General features: G+C 39.4%; 2 protein-coding genes across 4 annotated transcripts in view; one reads left to right on the plus strand and one right to left on the minus strand.

Moving 5' to 3' along the window:
* Positions 1–1,536: 1,536 nt before the first annotated feature.
* On the minus strand, positions 1,537–17,961 carry ANXA7 (annexin A7). Of its 2 annotated transcripts, none has more exons than XM_013176691.3 (13): positions 17,890–17,961; positions 13,669–13,723; positions 11,859–12,048; positions 11,446–11,553; positions 10,253–10,293; positions 9,214–9,316; positions 8,788–8,882; positions 7,594–7,707; positions 6,130–6,300; positions 4,432–4,602; positions 4,248–4,323; positions 2,951–3,063; positions 1,537–2,260 (listed from the first exon to the last, which is right to left on the minus strand). In XM_013176691.3, exons 2-13 carry the CDS (start codon positions 13,720–13,722, stop codon positions 2,138–2,140), a joined length of 1,359 nt encoding a protein of 452 aa, XP_013032145.1. In that variant the 5' UTR covers position 13,723; positions 17,890–17,961; the 3' UTR covers positions 1,537–2,137. The 2 variants fall into 2 exon arrangements, with proteins under 2 accessions (XP_013032145.1, XP_047915925.1); XM_048059968.2 differs by lacking the exon at positions 17,890–17,961 and adding an exon at positions 17,670–17,782.
* The window catches only part of LOC136791240 (uncharacterized), a 102,918-nt gene continuing 100,369 nt past the window's right edge, over positions 17,173–19,721 (plus strand). The window contains exons 1-2 of one of the 2 annotated variants that reach the window (XR_010832829.1): positions 17,173–17,428; positions 17,874–17,933. The gene's annotated coding sequence lies outside the window, so the exon portion shown is untranslated. Of the gene's footprint in view, positions 17,429–17,873; positions 17,934–19,721 lie in introns of those variants that run through there. The other variant, XM_067000544.1, reaches the window with a different exon arrangement.

A 19,721-nucleotide genomic window follows, 5' to 3' on the forward strand; every position in this document is an offset into this window, starting at 1 on the left:
AAACAGGACTTGGTGCTGTCGGGAAGCTTGCTGCCACCTGGTGAGCCAAACAGGGAAGATCAGCCTAATTTACATACTCTCCTTACATTTAGTTAAATGGTGAACATAACCTCACCATCTGAAATTACTTAGTGTTAAATAATAGCTTTCCTTTCAAAGCTAATTAAATTCCAAATTGTGAAATTGAAAAACTTAATTGTGAAGAAGATTGGCCTTTTTAGCAAAAAGATAAGTGATGGGGATTGGGGATACTTTTTTCTTTCAGGTAGAATCCTGGTTTGAGTCTGAACAGTTTTTAAGAGGCATAGTCTCATAAATGGCTTTCTTTTTTCTAATGTTTAACCTTGAAACACCATTATATTAGTTATACGTAAAAATCAGGCTCTTTCAGAGGCAGGATAGATAGTATTCGTCATAGTATTGCTCATTCTTCTCTTAACATTGCTTCATTCAATTTTTATTACCCATTTAATAATTCTTTATTAGTACCATATAAGGAAAATAACTTTTTGCCATAAAACACGTGAATGGCATTAGGACATAGAAGTCTCTTCATCTGTTCGTTTTCTTGTAGTAACAGTATGTATGACCCAGATTTAATCAACATTCTGCTTTGCATGACAAATAAATTCGTGGGGGTATTTGAGTTGCATGAAAACATGCAGGTGCATTAATATGCTTTAATTATTAAATGTAAAGTTTCTTCACATGTAAGGAAGTTTGCTCAAGAGCAAAGAAACAAGAACCAAAGCTTGTGAGAGTCTTGGTCACGCTTCGAAGCCTATTGACAGATATGTGTGTGTGTGTATATATATATATATATATCAAGTGTGTGTGTGTGCGTATATATGTATATACATACTTATCTCACAGTGGATGCTTGCCCCAATGATGACCAAAGTAATACACAGTGGAATGTCCTTTAGTCTCCCCAAATCAACTTCTCTTGTTCACATTTGGATTATTTAGCTTCAATCTGACTCAGAAATTTTAAATTGGACTGTGTTTCTAAGTGTAATATCAGAAAACATTTGAAGTCAGATTTAGATTGCAGAGTATTTTATATAAGTGAAATACTTGAGTTTTTTTGTATAGTAGACTTGGTATCTGCTATTGTTTTGCAAAAAACGTTATGTACTTGGTGTGCATGATTGAAAGGTTTCTCCTATTAGAATCAACTCTACTCTACTTGCGCTAGCTAATTCTGTTTGAGGGCTAACAAAAATAGAGCTTTGCTGTTTGTGGGAGGTTCCTATTATTTTTTTTTTAACTTGATAAAGCAATGCTTAGAAATGCTAGCTGCTGGACTTTACAGCTGCCTGGGGACAGATTCACTGTGGCTTTCTAAAAAAACAGATGTACTCTCAAAGCTGTTTGTTTTTTTAATCCTATGAAACCATCCACATAGTCACTTGTATCATCTCTGTTGCTGTCACTTCCAGTTTGAATTTACACATGTTCTGTAGTGTTAGTATTTGCTTACAGCAAATTACTGAACAATGAAAAAACAGTATAACCCACTCCTTTACAAGATGATTCTTCGAAATTAGATTAGATTTTATTTTTTTCTGCCTTAATCACAATCATAACTAACTGCTAAACATAATTAACTTAAGAACTTAAATAGGGGAGTACAGTCAAATTCTGCCTAGGTGCTTAAACTGTTAGTGTAATGTGACTTAAACCGAACACTTGTTTTTTAGCATTACCATGGAAGGACTTTAAAGAGGGCTTTTGTTAGAGAACCTGGCTGGGTTTTTGTAAAATGCTTTACGTCATCGCCTCGGGCTTTTTTGTAATCCACAGTTAGTTCAGCAGTTAAATTTAGATTTTTCAAGGAAGTCTAATTATGCAGGAGTTTGGCAGAGGACAGGTGGTTTTGTCTGGGTCAAAAGAACTAAGACTTAGGGCTAATAGATAAGATATATCTTTTACTATACAATAAAGAATATTATGTGCTGTAAATTAAGGCAAGGGTAAGTGCAGAAAGCTTACTAAATCACCAAGAAGGCATATTTGATTATATAAAGTTTAAAATTATTCTTTTATGCACAAGGGGTCAGTGTCTGCATAAAGCATGTTACATGTCCTCCAGTTTGTTTTTAAAAAAGAAAACCAACGAACAGATAATCCTCTTCTATTGACCAACAATTGCCAGTAGCAAACGCCTGTAATCACCACTTGTATCACTTGATATCATTGAAGCCAAAGTTTTCTGATACATTTGTGTGAACACCTGTTTAATTTGCACGAGATCAATCTGCAGAGAAAAAAAAAAGCACAAAGCTTAAACATAGTGCATGATCTGAACTCTTAGACAGTTACCCCCATCTCCCTCACAGACTACAGAATACCAGCCAAGGGTATAATGTACAACGGATTAACTCTGTACATCGTATAAGCTATCAGTTCCCTCTACAGACAGATAAGCACCTCCCAAAGCAGTCTTAACAGTTGTTCCTTGCTTTCACAGAATCACAGAAAGGTTTGGGTTGGAAGGGACCTTAAAAACCATCTAATTCCAACCCCTCTTGCCATGGGCAGGGACACTTCCCACTAGACCAGGTTGCCCAAAGCCCCATCCAGCCTGGCCTTGAACACTTTTGCAGCTCTCTGGGCAACCTGAGAACCTTGCCTAACTTTGCTAGAACTGTAGTATCCTTACTTCATGCAGTTGAACCTTTGGATTTGAGATGCTTTTCTGCTAGAGACAGGCAATCACATTTAGGAAAGTAGACATGTAGTATTACTACTTAGCTAGAGATAATTAAATTACTATATGAAACATGGCTTTAAAACAAATTGCTTTGTTTATCCACGTCTGAACCAGATAAAAGCTTCAGTACAGTATGTGATTTCTACAGCTGTGAAGGAGGGACTACATAGAAGGCTGGTTAGAGTAGATAGCTTTTCACTACATGTGAGGTCTACAGAGGAGACAGTTTCTTACCTCGCTGCGAGTGACTATAATCCTGATGAGAGTAGAATCATCCGTGCCAGCTCCTTTCATAGAATAATAAAGTCTTTCTGCAAAAAAGGCTGGGCGATTTAAAGCACATTGCACTGTAATAAAGTATACTTTTAGGATTAGTTCCAGTATAGTATACTGTATGGTGATACCTAGCATGATGAAGTCAAGATTTATGCTTTAGACAGCTAGAGGTAGGTATCGATAAAGATTCAATACTGTAGATTACAGGAACTGTTTTATAAAGCTGAGTTTATTTTGTATCTGAACAAATCAGTTAATCCTTCACAAGAAAAGTTATGGTTATTACCAGTTAACTTGCCTGGAAGTGCTTTTGAAAGCTGGCTGAAACCTTAATTACCAAATCTATAAACAGATCTTTTCTTTGGATAGCTGGTACTAGGATATGAGGTATTCAAGTTGTGGTCCATTGCTAGAGTCTCACTAACAAAAGGACAAAGGTAAAAAGTTCTCATTCTCAAGTAGTTGTGGAATTGATCTTATTTCAGTTAGTTTCTTCTTTCTCAAAGACAAGCCTCTATTTTACATGATTTCAGAGGTGAATTTTTCCTGTAGAACTCTTTAGTAGAATATTATCTGGGAAGATTTTGTTCAATACAATAGGTTTTAATGGTTATGGCTGCAGAAATGCAGTCAATTTGGTAAGCATTGGTGGGATTGGTGTGTGGAGTACTTGTTTCATTAGTAGTAAATCATACTGGTTCTCACTAACAGCGAATCATGATAAATTTGTAGTGCTTTAGTATAATAAGCAGGGAATAGCGAATTCAAAACAGCTCCTCTATTTTGGTGACATTTTCTTTAGAAAATGCTGAACTTTTTGGAGTAGGTGATGGTGGAGAAGAGAACTGGAAAGGGAACTGTGCCTAAAGGAGGTTTTTGTTGGTTCTGTGATCATGTGCAGCACAACTCTGTTACACTGGTACTCACATAAATTTGCGGAGTGCTGACACACAACCACCAGTTCTAAACATTGACCCCTGTTTCTGTGTAGTTACATGCCTTTCCAGAAAAGTGACAAGTAGTTTCTATGTAACCTTTCCTCATTTGAAACTGACTTTTTCAAGCTAGATGCTTATTTTCTCCAATATAAGTGCATAGTGAGTAATTTGAATAATTGAAGTTACTTTTGTATTAGTGGAGTCTCAGACTGTGTATTCATTTGCCATATGGACAGTGCTGAATTGGGTTCTTCTTTAATTACATTTAGAAGGTTTTATTGCCAAGGGATAAGAAGAGGGAAGAACATATCACTTACAAATAGCCTTCAAGCCACATTCCACGTTTCCAGAAAATTCTCGATCGATGCTGCTTAACAAATCACGATTAGCAACCTACAAATAAATGAGATTAACATGTGGATAGTGAAATGCAACAACAAGTGGAACCTTAATTCAAAAAATGCTGTGCACACTCATTTGAAATCAGTGAAGAACTCCTACCCTGGAGTATGCCTCAACTGTTGCTTTTAATTGGGGAAAACTTCTGCTTGCCAGAACCATATTAAAGCATGATTCATCAGTCCCAAGTCTTCCTTCTCCTGCTTGGTAAAGACGCTGAGCATCTTCTTGAGCTTTTTGATAATCCACATTTTGATTCTCATCCCGATTCCCCTAAAAGCAAAGATAGCGGATATCAAACATAGTTACACAGAGAAGGCTATGTGTTTTAATTGCTTGAAGTGTAGACCCCGCACACGTATCTCCGAAGCTTGAAGTAGGAAGAGTAATACCAGTTTGAAATAATTACATTATTTTAAAGTTACTTTTTGGTTTAATAATTCTTGTAAGCAGAAAATAGAAAAGTGGCCCAAAACTCTTATCTGTAGGGTTTGGCTTAAGCTGTAGATATACTGTATATATACTGGCACATAATTTTGCCTATATATATACTATCTCATAGTTCTAGTCTTTTTCAGGAGCTATAATCAATTCTGGTTTACTTAATAATGTAAGTTTTCTCTTGATTTGTTTCTAGGCTTCAAGTTACAAAGAATCTTCCCAAATGAACTAATGAATTATCTTACTGAATATGCACACCTGAAATATCTCAGGCTTTCTATTATATTTAGAATTTGCTAATTTCAAGTATGAATGTCTCTAAAAAGCACTTAGTATAGTTGTTATATGTCAAGTAGGGCTTGTGTGACATTTTATGTGCTTTGGTATTTGTTTTTTTGCTGCACAATGCATGGATGAATACTGCTAAATATACTGGCTGAGTAAGCTAAATACATGCTCTTAAATACTGTTGTGTCTGTAGCAGTTAATATTTAAATTATATGGTTGTCAGTTACTGTAAAGTACTGGATTTATTGAAATAAAAATTAGCATGAGCTTCTCAAGCTTTGCTTTCTTGTGGATTTTGACTTTGTAATCCTAATACCTACTGAATAGCTGAACTCTCTTAAAGGTAGAAGCAAACAAGATAGTCATAGAAATTCTAACAGCAAATAGGCAGATTTACCACAAAAATGTGGGAAGTTACATTTACTATGTATTTCTTCCTAAACTGCAAGTTACTGTTCTTCAACACAAAAAAGAGCCCTATTAATGATATGAAATAAGCAGCCTTCAATGTTCACCTGAGTTCAGTAGCAGCACATACCTAATTCTAGTTATCTGAAGGGAGGGCTGTGATGTGACTTGGGAGGTAAGTTTTGATTTACAATGCCTCTAGGCTTCTTTGGGGGGATTCTCACTGATATTTTACCTACCATAAAAATTATCCCATTACCCAAATACTGATTTAAATTTTGTTTATGCAAAAAAAAATTAAAAATTATGCAAAAAAATTAAAAGTGTCTGGCTTTAACAGCAGTGTGGAACACTGCTTGTACTTTACAGTTTGATTGCATCTCCTCAGTAAAAAAAACAAATGTGAGTTCTCTGATGTGAATAGGGTGTTCAAGTAAGTCACTCAGCTCATCATATAGATAGGAAGTAACTCTTCCTTGAGGAGGGGCTGAAGTGCCTTGTCTTATCATTAGAGAATATATTAGTAGTCTAGGGCTAACTTCTAAGAAAACCTAGCTCTAGCTAAGCATGCACAGGCAATTCATTTATGGAGCAATTACAAACACATGCATCAAAGTGTGTATACCCATATCTTAACAAAATAAGAAAAAAAATCAAGCTCACTTGGCACATAGATATAAGTAATCGTTCAAAGTGTCCGGAAGTGTCCGCTCTGATGTCTTGTTCGATATCCCTTCCAAATTCTGACCTATAGCAGTTCACTATGTCTCGTATTTCCTGGTTTGTCCTTGTGCAAAGGATCTCAATCAGCACTCTCTCCTGAGTGCCCACTCCCTGTAAGCAGAGGAAAAGAAGGTATAACTGCAAAACACCACCTACTTTATTTTGTTCAACTGTGGGGGAAAAAAAGCAGTCATCTGTTACTTTAAAACTCAATACAATCTACATTGTAAGAACAGTATTCTTGCACGGTGAAAGCACCAAGTTTACTGTATGCTTACTTAAAAAGGAATGAAGATTTCAAAAACATAAAAATCTGTACTAGCTGAAGAAATACCCCCAGAACTGTACATCCACAATTGTGACATCACCCAAAGATAACAAGAAAAAGTTTTAGGAAGAAAATGAAGGAATTCTTTGGCAACCTTATTGTGCGAACATACTGGAGGAAGGCAGAGCCTTATCTCTTGCTTTAAGGGCTATCATATGCATGTAAATCCTGTCTTGATCAGTGTACAAGTGTGTTCCCCATTCCAAATGTAGCTGCTTCCTCAACATGGAGTACCATCAGGAACTTTCCATAGATGCTTCCCTCTCCTCAGGATAGAAATTACCTGTGGGTTCTGTGTACAGTCAGATCTTAATAGCATGGTCCATCTCTACTCAAGCAAGGATTAGATAGGGGTAGATCTGAGACTTCTAAGCAGTATTGTAATCTAAATTTAAAAAAAATGGTTGAGTGGTTTTTGCCTCCACTAAAGCCAGATCTTCATTTGTGCTCCATATTCTTTGGAGCTCTGCATTCATACATGGATTAAGTGACATGTTTCCAGTAATCAGGCACCTGTTAACTGCTGCAACTCAAACAAGCAATTCAGGTGAGCTGGACATACCAGTTCACCTGAATGAAAAGTTTAATCCAACTATCTCACCTAACCTCCAGTGCAGTCTTAGCACCTGAACAAATGCAAGCATCACCTAATCTTAAGAAAATACTCTTTCATTTTCATCCTTTTGAAAAACCTGGGATAATCCAAAAATATCTTTTTGTACCAGTGGCTTGTTCCCAGCAAGGAGAGGTACGTAAACTTCAATTTGAACAGTGGTTAGTTTAAAAGCACCATGGCTCTTATTACATTCTAGCAAAAAGTATGACCAAGAGAGTGGCAGAGAGCAAAATTCCATCCTGCAGCATTTCATCCCCTGCTGTACATCTGCTGCAAATTGGCTGATCCTGCAGAAATTGGTCAGTACTGGGGCATAAAGCAGAAAATAATTTTAATCCCCAGTCCCTAAATTTGCTTTCCACCACAGGATTTTTCAACAATGCAGGGATCAGGTATTCTGTTCCCTTAGATGAGCATTTTAAGATGGTTTTAAACTATTTTGTTCAGAGGAGAACCATACCTTCATTGCATGACGTAAACTCCAGGCATCATAGTATATGCTAGGCATGAAGAGTGCTAGAATCAATTCTTCCACGTTTCCACTTAACTCAGACTTCAGATCTTTAATCAAATCCTGTCCAATTATAAATACAAAAATTGAGTAATTATGTAGTATGGGGGCTAGAAAATACTTCATGACACTGTTCAAGTGGCACAAACTTATCCCAGACCATCCACTTAAAGCAGCTGATGATCTTCTTATGCTTCTTTTTGCTATAGTACATTGTTATCCCTATTCTGAGAATCCCTACTGTTCCTTACAAAGCACAGACATCTCACCTTTCTTTTAAAACACTGTCAAAATACATAGCAATACACATCCGTAACTCGATAGTGATTGGAGAGCTTGCTGAGGAAGGAGCCCTGAATTCAGTTCAGGTCTTCTTGCGCCAAATATTCCAATCCTACAACAGTCTACAACTCCTACTTCTTGTAGAAGTATCTTATCCAAAGATACAAGTTCAGCCTGGTGGGGGAAGAAGCCAATGCTTTCAAAACAGTGCTACTGAGCAGATAAGAATGTAAGATTTCACTGCAGCAGAAAACACAGAAATGAGATCACTTGAAAGCAATTGTTTGCAGCACTGTCTTGTCTTGGAAAGGAACCTTCCCTTATGGATCATAAAGAAGGAAATGGGAGTTAGGTACTGGCCTGCACCTTTAAAAGTGAGCACAGTTAGTGTAATAATGGCATGGCACTGAATTACTCTAGCGAGCTAAGCCCTTGATGTTGAATCACCACCAATTCTCAACCAATTTCTCAGTTTGTTTCTCATGAGTGAAAAAAAAAAATTTTTTTTTTGAGCTTGTTTGTGCACATAAAAAAACTGTATTTTCAGACTAATACATAAACAGTTTATGCTTGATTATTTTCTTATCTAATAATCATAGCAAACTCAGAGAATCTTCTTGTTTGGTCAGGGTCCTAGTCAGACTCCTCTGTGCCCTCACTTCTACCAGATATCAGAACAACACTCTGGTAAATAGCAGCTGTTCACCTGGTGTGCAACAAAAAAAAGTTAACCAAAAGAGGTGCATTTAAGAAGTGCCCCAAACCACTTTCCAGGACTAAAATGCACTCAGGCAGTTACAGCAGCGGTTGCAAGTTTGTGGGTTTTTTTTGTTTACTGATTCAAAGAGCTAGTGAACATACCTTGCCATACATAGTCTTGAAGGCTGCCTTGATTTTTTGCCTTTGATCATTGGAGCGGTTAGCTACAACGTTGATGATAGCCTGCTCATCAGTTCCTTGAACACAGAAAGGCAATGTAAGAGCTTAATCATAAAATGGAATTATAGAATCCATGTGGTAATCCTTCCGGCACTGTGCATTTTATAATCTCCAATTTGGGCATAGTTACCTAATACATGCATGAATATCAATAAAGTCAATTTACCAAATTTCCCATATATCTTAGTCTATTAAATTGCCCAAGTCATTTTGGAAGCATGACTTTTGAGAAGATGAAAGTAGAAAAAAAATACATATGATTAAGTAAAAACTGAAGAAAACGACCAAATAGTCTCCGTAAGTAAGTAAGTAGCCGAACAGAAATTTAAGTAGCTGTTGCTTACTTACCAAACCCCTTCATAGCTTTGCGCAGAATTTCTGCATCCCTGTTAGCATCAAAGTTTGGAGCAGCTTGAATTGTGCCCTGGGTATACTGAACCATTGCTGCAGGCTGAAAATAAGAGCCATGTTTAACTAGCTGTCCTGCACAATATAAATTAAAATTAAAATCACAACTTTGGAGTCATTGCTTCAGGAGAAATCACAGAATGGTTCATTCCATTAGTTCACCATTTTTTCTAATGCAGGATGGCATTTGTGTTCAACAGCTTTGTCCCACCAATGCCTTTACACAGTGGTATGGCTCAAGAGCTACATGATGAGTATACACTGATACAGCGTTACGGTTTTGTTTGGGTTGTATTCTGAGCGTAGCTGGGAGCTCTTGATGCAGAACACTCTGTACATTAACTTCATCTGCAAAGACATCTTTTACGGCAAAGGACAGTTTGTTACTTTTAAACCATTTGAGAATACAGGAGCAATTTATACCCTTTCATATCAAACTCATTAAGAAAAGCTGTATTAAAATACCTGCAAGATGTTTAAATTTATTTTTTTTTTCAAATACAGAGGTGTAAATCTGAATCCTATCAAAAGCAATGGCAACAAATTACGTTTCTGTGTGGCCAAGACTGGTACTATTTTTTTTTCTTTTTTGCCTTTAGCACAGTGTCCCTCTAAAATAACATCATGGAGGACCCAAATGCTGCAGTGAGTGACCCAGTGATTTTCAGGATTGAATTACTTGAGTTTCCCCTTGCTCAAAATTGCCTCTCATAGCAGTTCTTCCTTGCATTATGGACAAGAACAATTATTGAACAATTGTTACTGAGCAATGTGTAATACTAACATCCAAATACATTTTCAGCCATCATATATCCTTTCCTCTATGACACATCCCCAGCTCATATTCAGTGCTCCTCCCTACCCTCTGCCACACAATGAATTGTAAAAACATTGCTTTATCCCAGGAACAGCAAGATGAAAAAAAAAAAAAAACAGAAACTGCTTTAAGGTTGATTATAGAATAGGATACAACACATACCAGACCAGGCATTGGTGATGGTGCTTGTCCACCGGTATAGTCTATTGAAAATGAATTAAAGAACAAGATAAAAGGAATTAATTATGTTTCTTATTATGTACATGCTATCTAATCTGAAAATAAAACCATTTACAGACCTGGTAAGTTACAGGTCTACCACTGTACAAAACCTGTTTGCTAAGGAACAGTACTTTTAATGATCAGTAACTGAAGTTCTTGCCCTTGGGAAAAATGGGAAGAAGTAATCACAGAAGCATTCTGGTATATACACTAGCAAGGGAACTCTACAAATACTAAATTTACTGGTCGTGTGGGAGCTGGAAGGATCTCCCCTTATTAAATATTGCTGTTCTTGACAAAAGCCAACATAGGCCATGCCAATGAAGAATGCATGTCCTGCGCTCTCTTTCAAAGTTGTATTACTCTGTTAAAATGTCTAACACATTAACAATAAATACCAAGAAGTCATTGGTGCAAAAAGAACTGAAGGAATCTCATTTCGTGATCAAAAGCACTGTGAATACCAATGTTACAATTACATTTATTATACTAGAAGTTTATTTTTATCCATAGTACATATGTACAGTTTTTTTTTTTAACAACAGCTTAGTTATTAGAATCAGTGAAACAATCATTAAAAGAAAGGTTTTGCTGCTCTGTATTTCTTACAACCACAACTGACACGTTCTAGGATAAAAATGTTCTTAATGGTAACTGACTACTTAAAGCATGAAAAAAACCTGCGCTGTTTTTAAACAATGGTGTGTATTCTCCTTTCCACTTCCCCTGCAATGCCCAGGATCACCATGAACACTGAGCTGCTTGGATTCTGAAAAACACATCCATTTCTTTGAGATTAACAGAGCAGCTAGATACTTGTTGAATGTTGCCTCTGGATTTCACAGTTCTGGTCAAATACTTGCAGTTCGAAGAATGACAAGCACCTAAACGATCACATCATGATCATTAATCAGTGGCAGCCGTCCCTTTTGGATATAATGTATACAGATGGTTCTCATCTACTCTTTACTGGTCTTGTCAAGAAAGGTGGTAGGATGCATACAGCATACAAAACTCAATAGCTAAAAGTAGCAAAGATAAGGCCTATTTTGTTGCTACCTGACTTGGACTCTCCTGGTTTAACTTTGGCTGCTTGAAGTATCTTAACATATGGCAGGGAAACACCCATGTACCTGGAATTTGTGCTGGTCCACCTCCACCATAGCTTTGGACAGGAGGCTGGGGATAGCCACCAAAGGCAGGGCCAGCGGGAGGCACACCAAATCCAGGGCCTGTGGGGGCTAGGAGAAGATGGCAGATTTTAGCACACATTTTGTAAGTGATTTCTGGCACAACACGAGCCAGGTTATTGAGCAGAGCTATGCAAGAGATTAATTTTCTTTTCTCTGTGTCTGTGCAGTGGCCTAAAACCCAAAGGTATCAAGGCCCTGCTATTTATGCTAGATAGCAATCTCTCTGGCTGTCTAAACGCTGCTGCCTAAATTGATCACTGAACAAAGCTGCTTTTCATCACTACCTCTACCAAGCACAAAGACCACTTACAACGGAAATAACTCCCAAGTGGTAGTGTAACAAAGGACCTTACCTCCAGGGTAAGATGGCATTCCTCCAGCCTGGGGAGTGCCAGGGTAGCTCCCTGGGGCAGGATATCCTGCTGCCCCTGGATACCCAGCATTTGGTGGTGCCGCAGGGTAGGTCCCTCCTCCTGCTGGGGGGTATCCTGCAGGGTAGGTGTACTGACCAGCTGGCGGATATACAGACTCCTGCCCTGTTGGCTGAAACGCAAAACCCAAAGCTCTCTGTATGCCTGTTATCAGGATGATAGAGTAAAAAGCTCTCAAAATGTCCATGTATATAATGCTGTGATAAGATTTAGCTCTTAGGAACAGCAGCAGCATTCCCTAAGCCTGGGTGTCGGCCTTCTGGATGGGTTCTCTTGCTCTTAAAACACAGGTATTTAAAATCAGCTTTATAACACGTACCATATGGACTTAATACTTACTGGAAACAATCCTTACTCATTAACAATAGAAGGGTGAGCAACACATTACATACAGTACACACCCATTCTTGAGTACAGAAAACACATAAAAAGCAACATAATAAAGTCTACCTCAAATGTTTTCCTCAGGTTTAGTTGCTCCAATATTTCTTAGTCCCAGATTACTGTGCCCATAGTACAGTGAGATCCTCTTCTATAGCAGTAGTCTAACCTTTCTCAGCCAGACTCAACAAAAAGATTTTAATAGGATTTAAATTCACAAATCCAAAGTTAGGATCCTCCAAAGCCCTGCTGGGATGACCATTACAGAAGAAAATCTTTCATATTGATTTTTTGCACAGGTTATTACTTTGGGCATCATCAGTAAGACTAGAAAACCTAGAATGACTCATCTAGCATTTAAAGGGTCTTTTAAATTCATCCACTAAAGTTGGCTACATTTTAGATGCTATCTAAAAAAACAAAACAAAAAAAAAGGTATAATGTAGTTAAAAGTGGCAAGCAGGATAAATTACAGCTTTAGAGCTTTTCAGTATTTTAGTGGGATACAGTGAGCTCCATCCTTAAGTCTAGTTCAGTACAACATAAAACATAAACCATATAAAATTCCCACAATCACATTATCAGCACTGTACTAACAAAAGCATACAGCTGCATCTAGCTTTGAAAAATGATGCAGGCATCAAAAAATGATGCAGGTGTATCAAAAACACTGCAGTATCAGCCACTCCTGATAAATTCCATCCTCCTGTGTTTTGTTGGAATGTACAGTCTGTTCAGTCATGAGCTGAAGGTGGAACAAAGTACTGTGGCTGAAGGACTGGGGGGTCAAAGTCAAGCTGCTGTGTCCTGTATCCTCAGAAAAATATTTACTTCATGTCGTATGAAAGCTGCATACTTGAGCTTGGATTGCTCAGCAGCTTTACTCTTCCTGAAAGTAATAGTCACTTAAATTTGTTCAGCATCTCTGTAAATACTGGGATACGGGTACACACATTATTTGGTAGAGGCTGGTTCAGACAATACCTCTGATCCTGTACCTAAAGACCCTTCTATTTATGTAAGAACTACTGATACTTAAAAAAGATATATTTGCTGAGACAGTTAGCTATAGAGAGAGATAAAAAACAACCCACAAGACCAAGGCAACAGACCAAAACAGAACCAACCAACTAACCAAAAACCCTTCTGGAACAACAGGCAATATTCAAAAAATAGGTCATAAACTTCCTTCTTGGAATTCATATGAGACAACTGTAGAGTCTCACTCGGGATGGATATGTGGATGACAACAAAGACCATAATCTATAGCAAATACTTTATATGGACTAACAGCTGCTATTTACACACACACACAGAACGGTAAGAAGGGGTACTGACCAGCCATACTTACAGGATAGCCAGGGAAACCAGGGTAGCCAGAAGGGGGATAGCCTGGGTATGACATTCTGGAAAAAAAATATATTTTGTCAGGCACTGTAGATGAGTTTGTAGTAGCTATTTGCTAGCTAATTACCTGTGACATCACTTGAAGAACATGTTTAGTGCATTCGGTATTGCTAAGAGTACTTGTCAGCTACTCAACCACAAAACCTTTCCTTTTTCCATACACATGACAGAAGCAAGCAGGATTCAGAAGAGAACCATCATCAACTTTGCAATTAACTGCTACCCTGAATTAGGGTCAGATAGATACTGATGCATGGTAAGAGACCTGACTCCAAAATAATTCTGAAATAGAGCTTTCAGACCTTGAAGTGCCAGCAGAAGGGGGCTGAGCCTTTGCCAGAATAGAGACAGAAGGGTAAGACTAAAATAGGTCTCAATTCTCTAACGCATCAAGCATTTGTCTCCTGTCAGCTTGCACTCCTCCATTCACAGGAATAGTTCTTGTGAGGAGAGTAGTCCTTATCTATTCCAGAGAAAAGGATCATTTGATAGAAACGTGGTCAACTGTTACCTTCTTTTAGCTATTCTTATGTATGCACTGCTAAATACAGAGCAATGATTTAAAAGATCAAATAAAGTGATTAAACCAAAAATAACACATTATTTATGCTAGCTGTTACAGGTATGACAGCAGGACAGTTTCATTATGCACATGTTAATGGCAAGCTCAAGCATGGGAGGACCATGGTGGTTGAGCAATCACAACTCAATTACTTTGACCTTTAAGTCTCTTTCAAAATTCCACATTTGACTCCTGTAAAGCATAGTGAGTCAGACTTTCTGGTGGTGATGACATGAGACATCCTTTAAAACTAAACTGCACCAGATGCTGGTCAGTGCACCATGAAAAAGATGAAAAAGATCTAAATTTTAATCTAAAATGAGTATTTAAGGATAAGAAAGAAAATTCTATAAATGGAGGTTTATAATGTAAATGTTTTAGAATCATTAAGGTTGGAAAAGAGATTTAAAAAAAGCTATTAGCATAATACAAATTTACAGATAAACCATGACAAAAAATGGGAGGAAAAGGTCAGACAGATGAAGTTGCAAAGGTGCCTGTTTTTGAGCATGCAATCTTTTAGTCTTTCATTGACTATTCTGCCAACAAATGCCTCCGTGAGACATTCCTGTCTTGCATAAAGGTCGCTGAAGAAGGAAAGAGGCGGGGAACCTGCTGGAGGGGGAGATCCCAGCATGAAACCCACCTTCAGAGCAGCTCCTCAGTGACCCGTGCATATCGTCACGTGTGTAAGAACTGCTTGGGCTGGGAAGGGAGGAGATCTGTTTTGGTTTTTTAAATTGTTTAGAAATAAAGTAAGCTGCTATTTTAGAATTTATGAACAGAAAGATTGAATTTAGCCTCTCTACAAATACTTTATGCTGATGGAATTATTGTTGTTTCTCACTTTAAAATACTATTGCCCTCGTGCTCAAACAAAACACCGAAATGAGGAAGCATCCAGGCATGAGTTCAGCTTCCAACATACTCCCCAATTACCCACACACATCATTTGTAATCCCTCAGCATTACTTCATTTGTGTAGCAGATTTCTGTTTCCTGGTAATAGCTATTTATTTTAGTCCCATTTTTAATAGAGGGAGTTGGGAAGTAGAAGCAGAACAGGACAGAGATCATCGACCATGTCCCCAACCAGTTGGACAGGGAGTTTCGAGGTCATTAGCCACACTACTAAACATCTAATGGCAGGGGAAAAAATCCTGTTAATGCTAATGAGTCAGATTCCCTGATCAGGGACTGGGAGTTACTCCCTGCATATTTATATGGTAGTATCTTAGCTGCATAAATCAAAGGAAATCGGATATATAAATACAAATGTAATACAGTTAATGACTATTCATGTTTCTAGGTATTTGTTGGCCAAAACAAATGGTTATGAAAGCAGTATTCTTACTGCATTGTACCATTAATTGCACAAGAACTTACTGCCTGAAATATCTCAGATTTAATGTGGAAAACATTAAAACAGAGCAAGTTAGTTCAAATAAGAGCCAAAACAAACTCGTAGAAAAGTACAACTATGCAGTCTCCTACTGATGTAGGATCATCTTTTAGAGGGTCTTTTTAAGTAAATAAAGGGGGGAAGAACGGCATGAGGTGTGCTTGTGAATCTATGCTTTTATCATAAACACTACTAATTGCTATTTGTTTCCCTAAGAGGAAACTCCTTAAACCAATACCCGTACAGTACTTATTACTGACAGCTATTTGAGTTGACTTTTAATTCTGGCTTTCAACAACACATTTCTTCTGGTATTTCTGTTACTTAAACACCATCTGTAACTCTATTCAGGAACAAGACTAGCAACACTTCCTCTGGATTTCAGTTACACTCTTTTTGCTTAGAGGAAAATACTGTCAGCAAAACTGAATATTAAAAATCAAAAAACAAAAAACTTCTGTTTTTTAGCTTCATATAATTCAATTAAAGTTACACTGTTAGCAAGACAGTAACATAAAGCCTGTAAAACTTGAAGGTGTGCACAATATCATTTCCCCTGTATTACATTCTGTGCTTTTCATAATGCAAAATCAACAGCTGGTGACTGCAGGTCAGCTGTTTTGGCAGCTGTAAAAAGTATAATTTGTATGTAAATGGGACCCAACAATCTTTTATCCATATTAAAACATACCAGATTTTAGACTTATTGATATTTATTTCAGAATTAATTTAATTTTTCAGCTGTGACTTTGATTTGCTATCAAACATATTCTGGCAAAAACTTTTTAAGATATCATTTTCCAACATCTCATTTTCAATCCAGCATGGTATTTTTGATTAGCAAATTAACCACCTGTGTACACCTATGACAAACAGCACACTGTAAAACTGCTTAACACTTTCCCTACTTTCACTGTTTCTGTTCCTTTTCTAGGATTTGGATAATTTGTGATACAAATTCTTTTGGGAATGGCAGCATTTCTTTTAATCATCCCCTTCTACCAAGACCCCATCCCTATTTCTTATTTTGTGTTTGTAACTCAGAAGAACAACAAAGTTTTTGTCAGTTTCCTTGATCATTCTGGATAAAATTTTGAGTGCTAAGTGGGGGTTTGAGACTAGCCTCAGACCTCAGGTACTAGAGTCTCTGAAGAACTTACTGAGACCAGCCAGCAGTACTTACTGAAACAGCTTTCTGCATATACACATCCTCTAGGAGATAAATGAATTCCCTTACACAACACCAAGTACTTAATAACAAACATTGACTTCCCTAGCTCGCAGCCTTCCTCACAGCACCTAAGCGCCCCGGGGCAGAGCAGGGGCCGTTATGACTTCCACAGCCAGACCGCCTCAGGCCTTCTGGGGCTCTCTGCAAGCTGCAGGCCCAGCCGACCCCAAGCGTCCCATTTTTTGTGCTTTTTGGTTGGTTTGGCGGGGCGGGGTCTCTGGCTGTGCAACAGCGGGCGGGCGGAGGAGGTCCCGGGGTGGGGACAGGAAAGGTGCGGACAGGAGGGAAGGGGACAGGACCGCGCCGGGCCGGGCCGGGGGCTCCAGTCAGCCCCGAACCCGCCCCCGACGCCTTTAAAGGACCCACTGGGGGCCGCCCTACCCTGTCCCGCCCAGCCCTGCCCGCGGGGCCAGAAGCCGCAGCCCGCTCGGGGCAGGGCTGTCACGGAGCTCTGGGGGCTCTCACCGGGGGGGCTGCAGCTCCCTAAGCGTGGCGAGGCACGGCTGCAGGTATCAGTCGCTCTGGTTACTCCTCCTGAGAGCGGGACCCCGTCCCCGTTCCGCGAGGTGGGCCGGCTCCTTGCCCTGCCGAGCCCCGGAGGCTGGGGTCCCCCTGGGCTCCAGCCCGGCCGTGCCCCGGGGCCGGGGGGCTCTATCCCGAGCCCTCCTGGGGCCGGGCCGGGCTGCTGAGGGCGGAGGACGCGCGAGTCTCGGCAGCTACCCATGTTCCCCCCCCCCCCCGCCGCCTCACCTGAGGGAAGCCGCGGAACCGCCGGCCTCTGCCCTGCAGCCGCCCCGCAAAATGGAAGCTGTGGGGCCAGGCGGTGACCGCCCCGCCCCCGCCACCGGGCCCGCCCCGCTGCCCGCGGGCAGGGCCGCCGCGCCCCAGCCCGGGCAAGCGGATCCCGGCGGTGCCGACCCTGCGAACTCAGGACCCCTTTTCCCGTCCGTGCAGGCTTGCCCCGTGTTACCGAAGGCCGCGGTATGTGCCGTCCTCCCTCGGAGCGGCGGAGAGGTAAGCAGCGGGCACCAGTGCCACAGGGGCGCAGAGCGCCTTGTGGGGGGGCTGCGTGAGGGAGGCGTTGCCGTCACACCTGAGCCCTTAGTCACCCGCCTCGATGAGCCAGGGGGACGTCCTCAGAGCGGCTTCCCCTTGGCACTGGTGCCATGAAATTCCACCCTAGCGCATGTGGCTTTGAAATAAGTCTGTTTGCTAGTAATACATGAGGGTTTAAATCAAATCTCTGGTCCGGTAGCTGGCAGTCAGTCAGCCAAGTCACCTAGACCACCAGAACAACACAATGGCAAAGTATATCAAAGACTTTATCAGGCCTGGAAGAGTTACTCTTTTCCATATAGTTACTCAAGATCGAGATCTAGGTCCCAAGAAGGCATAAAGGTAGGACTGTCCTGACTATTACACTCCTTTCTCAGAAAGAAATCTTTATTATTATCACCTGTATGCAACTAACTGCTGTGGGAAGTGCAGTCAGTGTTTTGTGAGTATTTTAAGTCTATTGTAATGCTTATTCATATTATATTTAGAACAAACCCTACATACACATATTCCTGCCTTTACCCTGTGGCTAATTGTTTGTAAGAGATTCTGACCAGCAAAGTACAGTTTATGAAGGATCCACCCATGATATTATGCAGTGGTTACTTGTGATTATTCAAAATAACTTCTCCCTACTCTTTATGATTAGCATATCTTAGCAGTTTACAGACCATTAAAATGCAAGCAATCTTACCCTGTAACCTTGTGTGGCACTGGAATGCTAGATGCCAAGTAAAGCCACTGTTCTCTTTGTCTGTAAAACAGTGTTAAGTGCAGGCAGCAGAAAATAGGTGGGTAATAATTTACCATGCCTGCCCACTTCAAGTGAAAAGCACCTAAAAACATATAAAGAATCTAATATAAATGATCTATCTTCAGCAATATTGGGCTTTTATTTCCCTTGTTTGTCCAGAACACATCATGAACAGCTTTAAGAATTTAATCCTTACAGCATTTTTCAACTGACACTTCCAGCAGATGTGTAGTATACTTTACCTCTGTTAAGCTTATTTCTTTCAGAATGGGTATATATTAAAATCCCTGTTTCCATAGGAACCAAATACACTTATAAAACACGATTCTTTATCTCTTCTATTTAGTGGACTGTTTGGATTTGAACTATTCAAGAAAGGAACCATCTGTTTTTACAAACAAGTGGGAAAAGAGCGAGAGAAAACAAAATAGCATACATCTGAAGAATCCCAATCTATGTTCAACCTGTTGCGTGTGTATTTGTTAACAGGAATTTATGGAATGACTTTTAAAGCATTGGAATGGGACCGTTGTGGTCATCTAACTTCACTCTGTATATTCAAGGAAATCCATTGTCTTGTTACCACAGTTGGAGCTGTACATTTAGGAACGCTTCTTAAAACCCATAGAGTCAAGACAACCTCCCAGTTCTAGAAAAATCAAGTTCAGTAAAACAGGGGGACAAACTTTTGCTCATCTCTTTTGTAATATCCTTGTATCTTCTGCAAAGACATGATACTGGACAGAATTCTGGTCCAGAGGTACTTGTCTCAACTATATACTTGTACTGCGTGCTATCAGTACATACAAAACAAAACTTTTTTTTCCCCCCTCGCAAGTAATTTATTGTCTGTAACATAGGACACTAAATGCATTGCTGCTTCTCTGTGGTATGTATCCTGATTGGAATATCCCTTCATGCTTAATACAAAGCATTGCTTTTGATCTTATATTTGAGTCAGGACACTTAAAGGGGGGAAAAAAGGTTTCCTA

The sequence above is a fragment of the Anser cygnoides genome, chromosome 7 (genome assembly GCF_040182565.1).
Source record: "Anser cygnoides isolate HZ-2024a breed goose chromosome 7, Taihu_goose_T2T_genome, whole genome shotgun sequence".
Taxonomy (NCBI): Eukaryota; Metazoa; Chordata; class Aves; order Anseriformes; family Anatidae; genus Anser; species Anser cygnoides.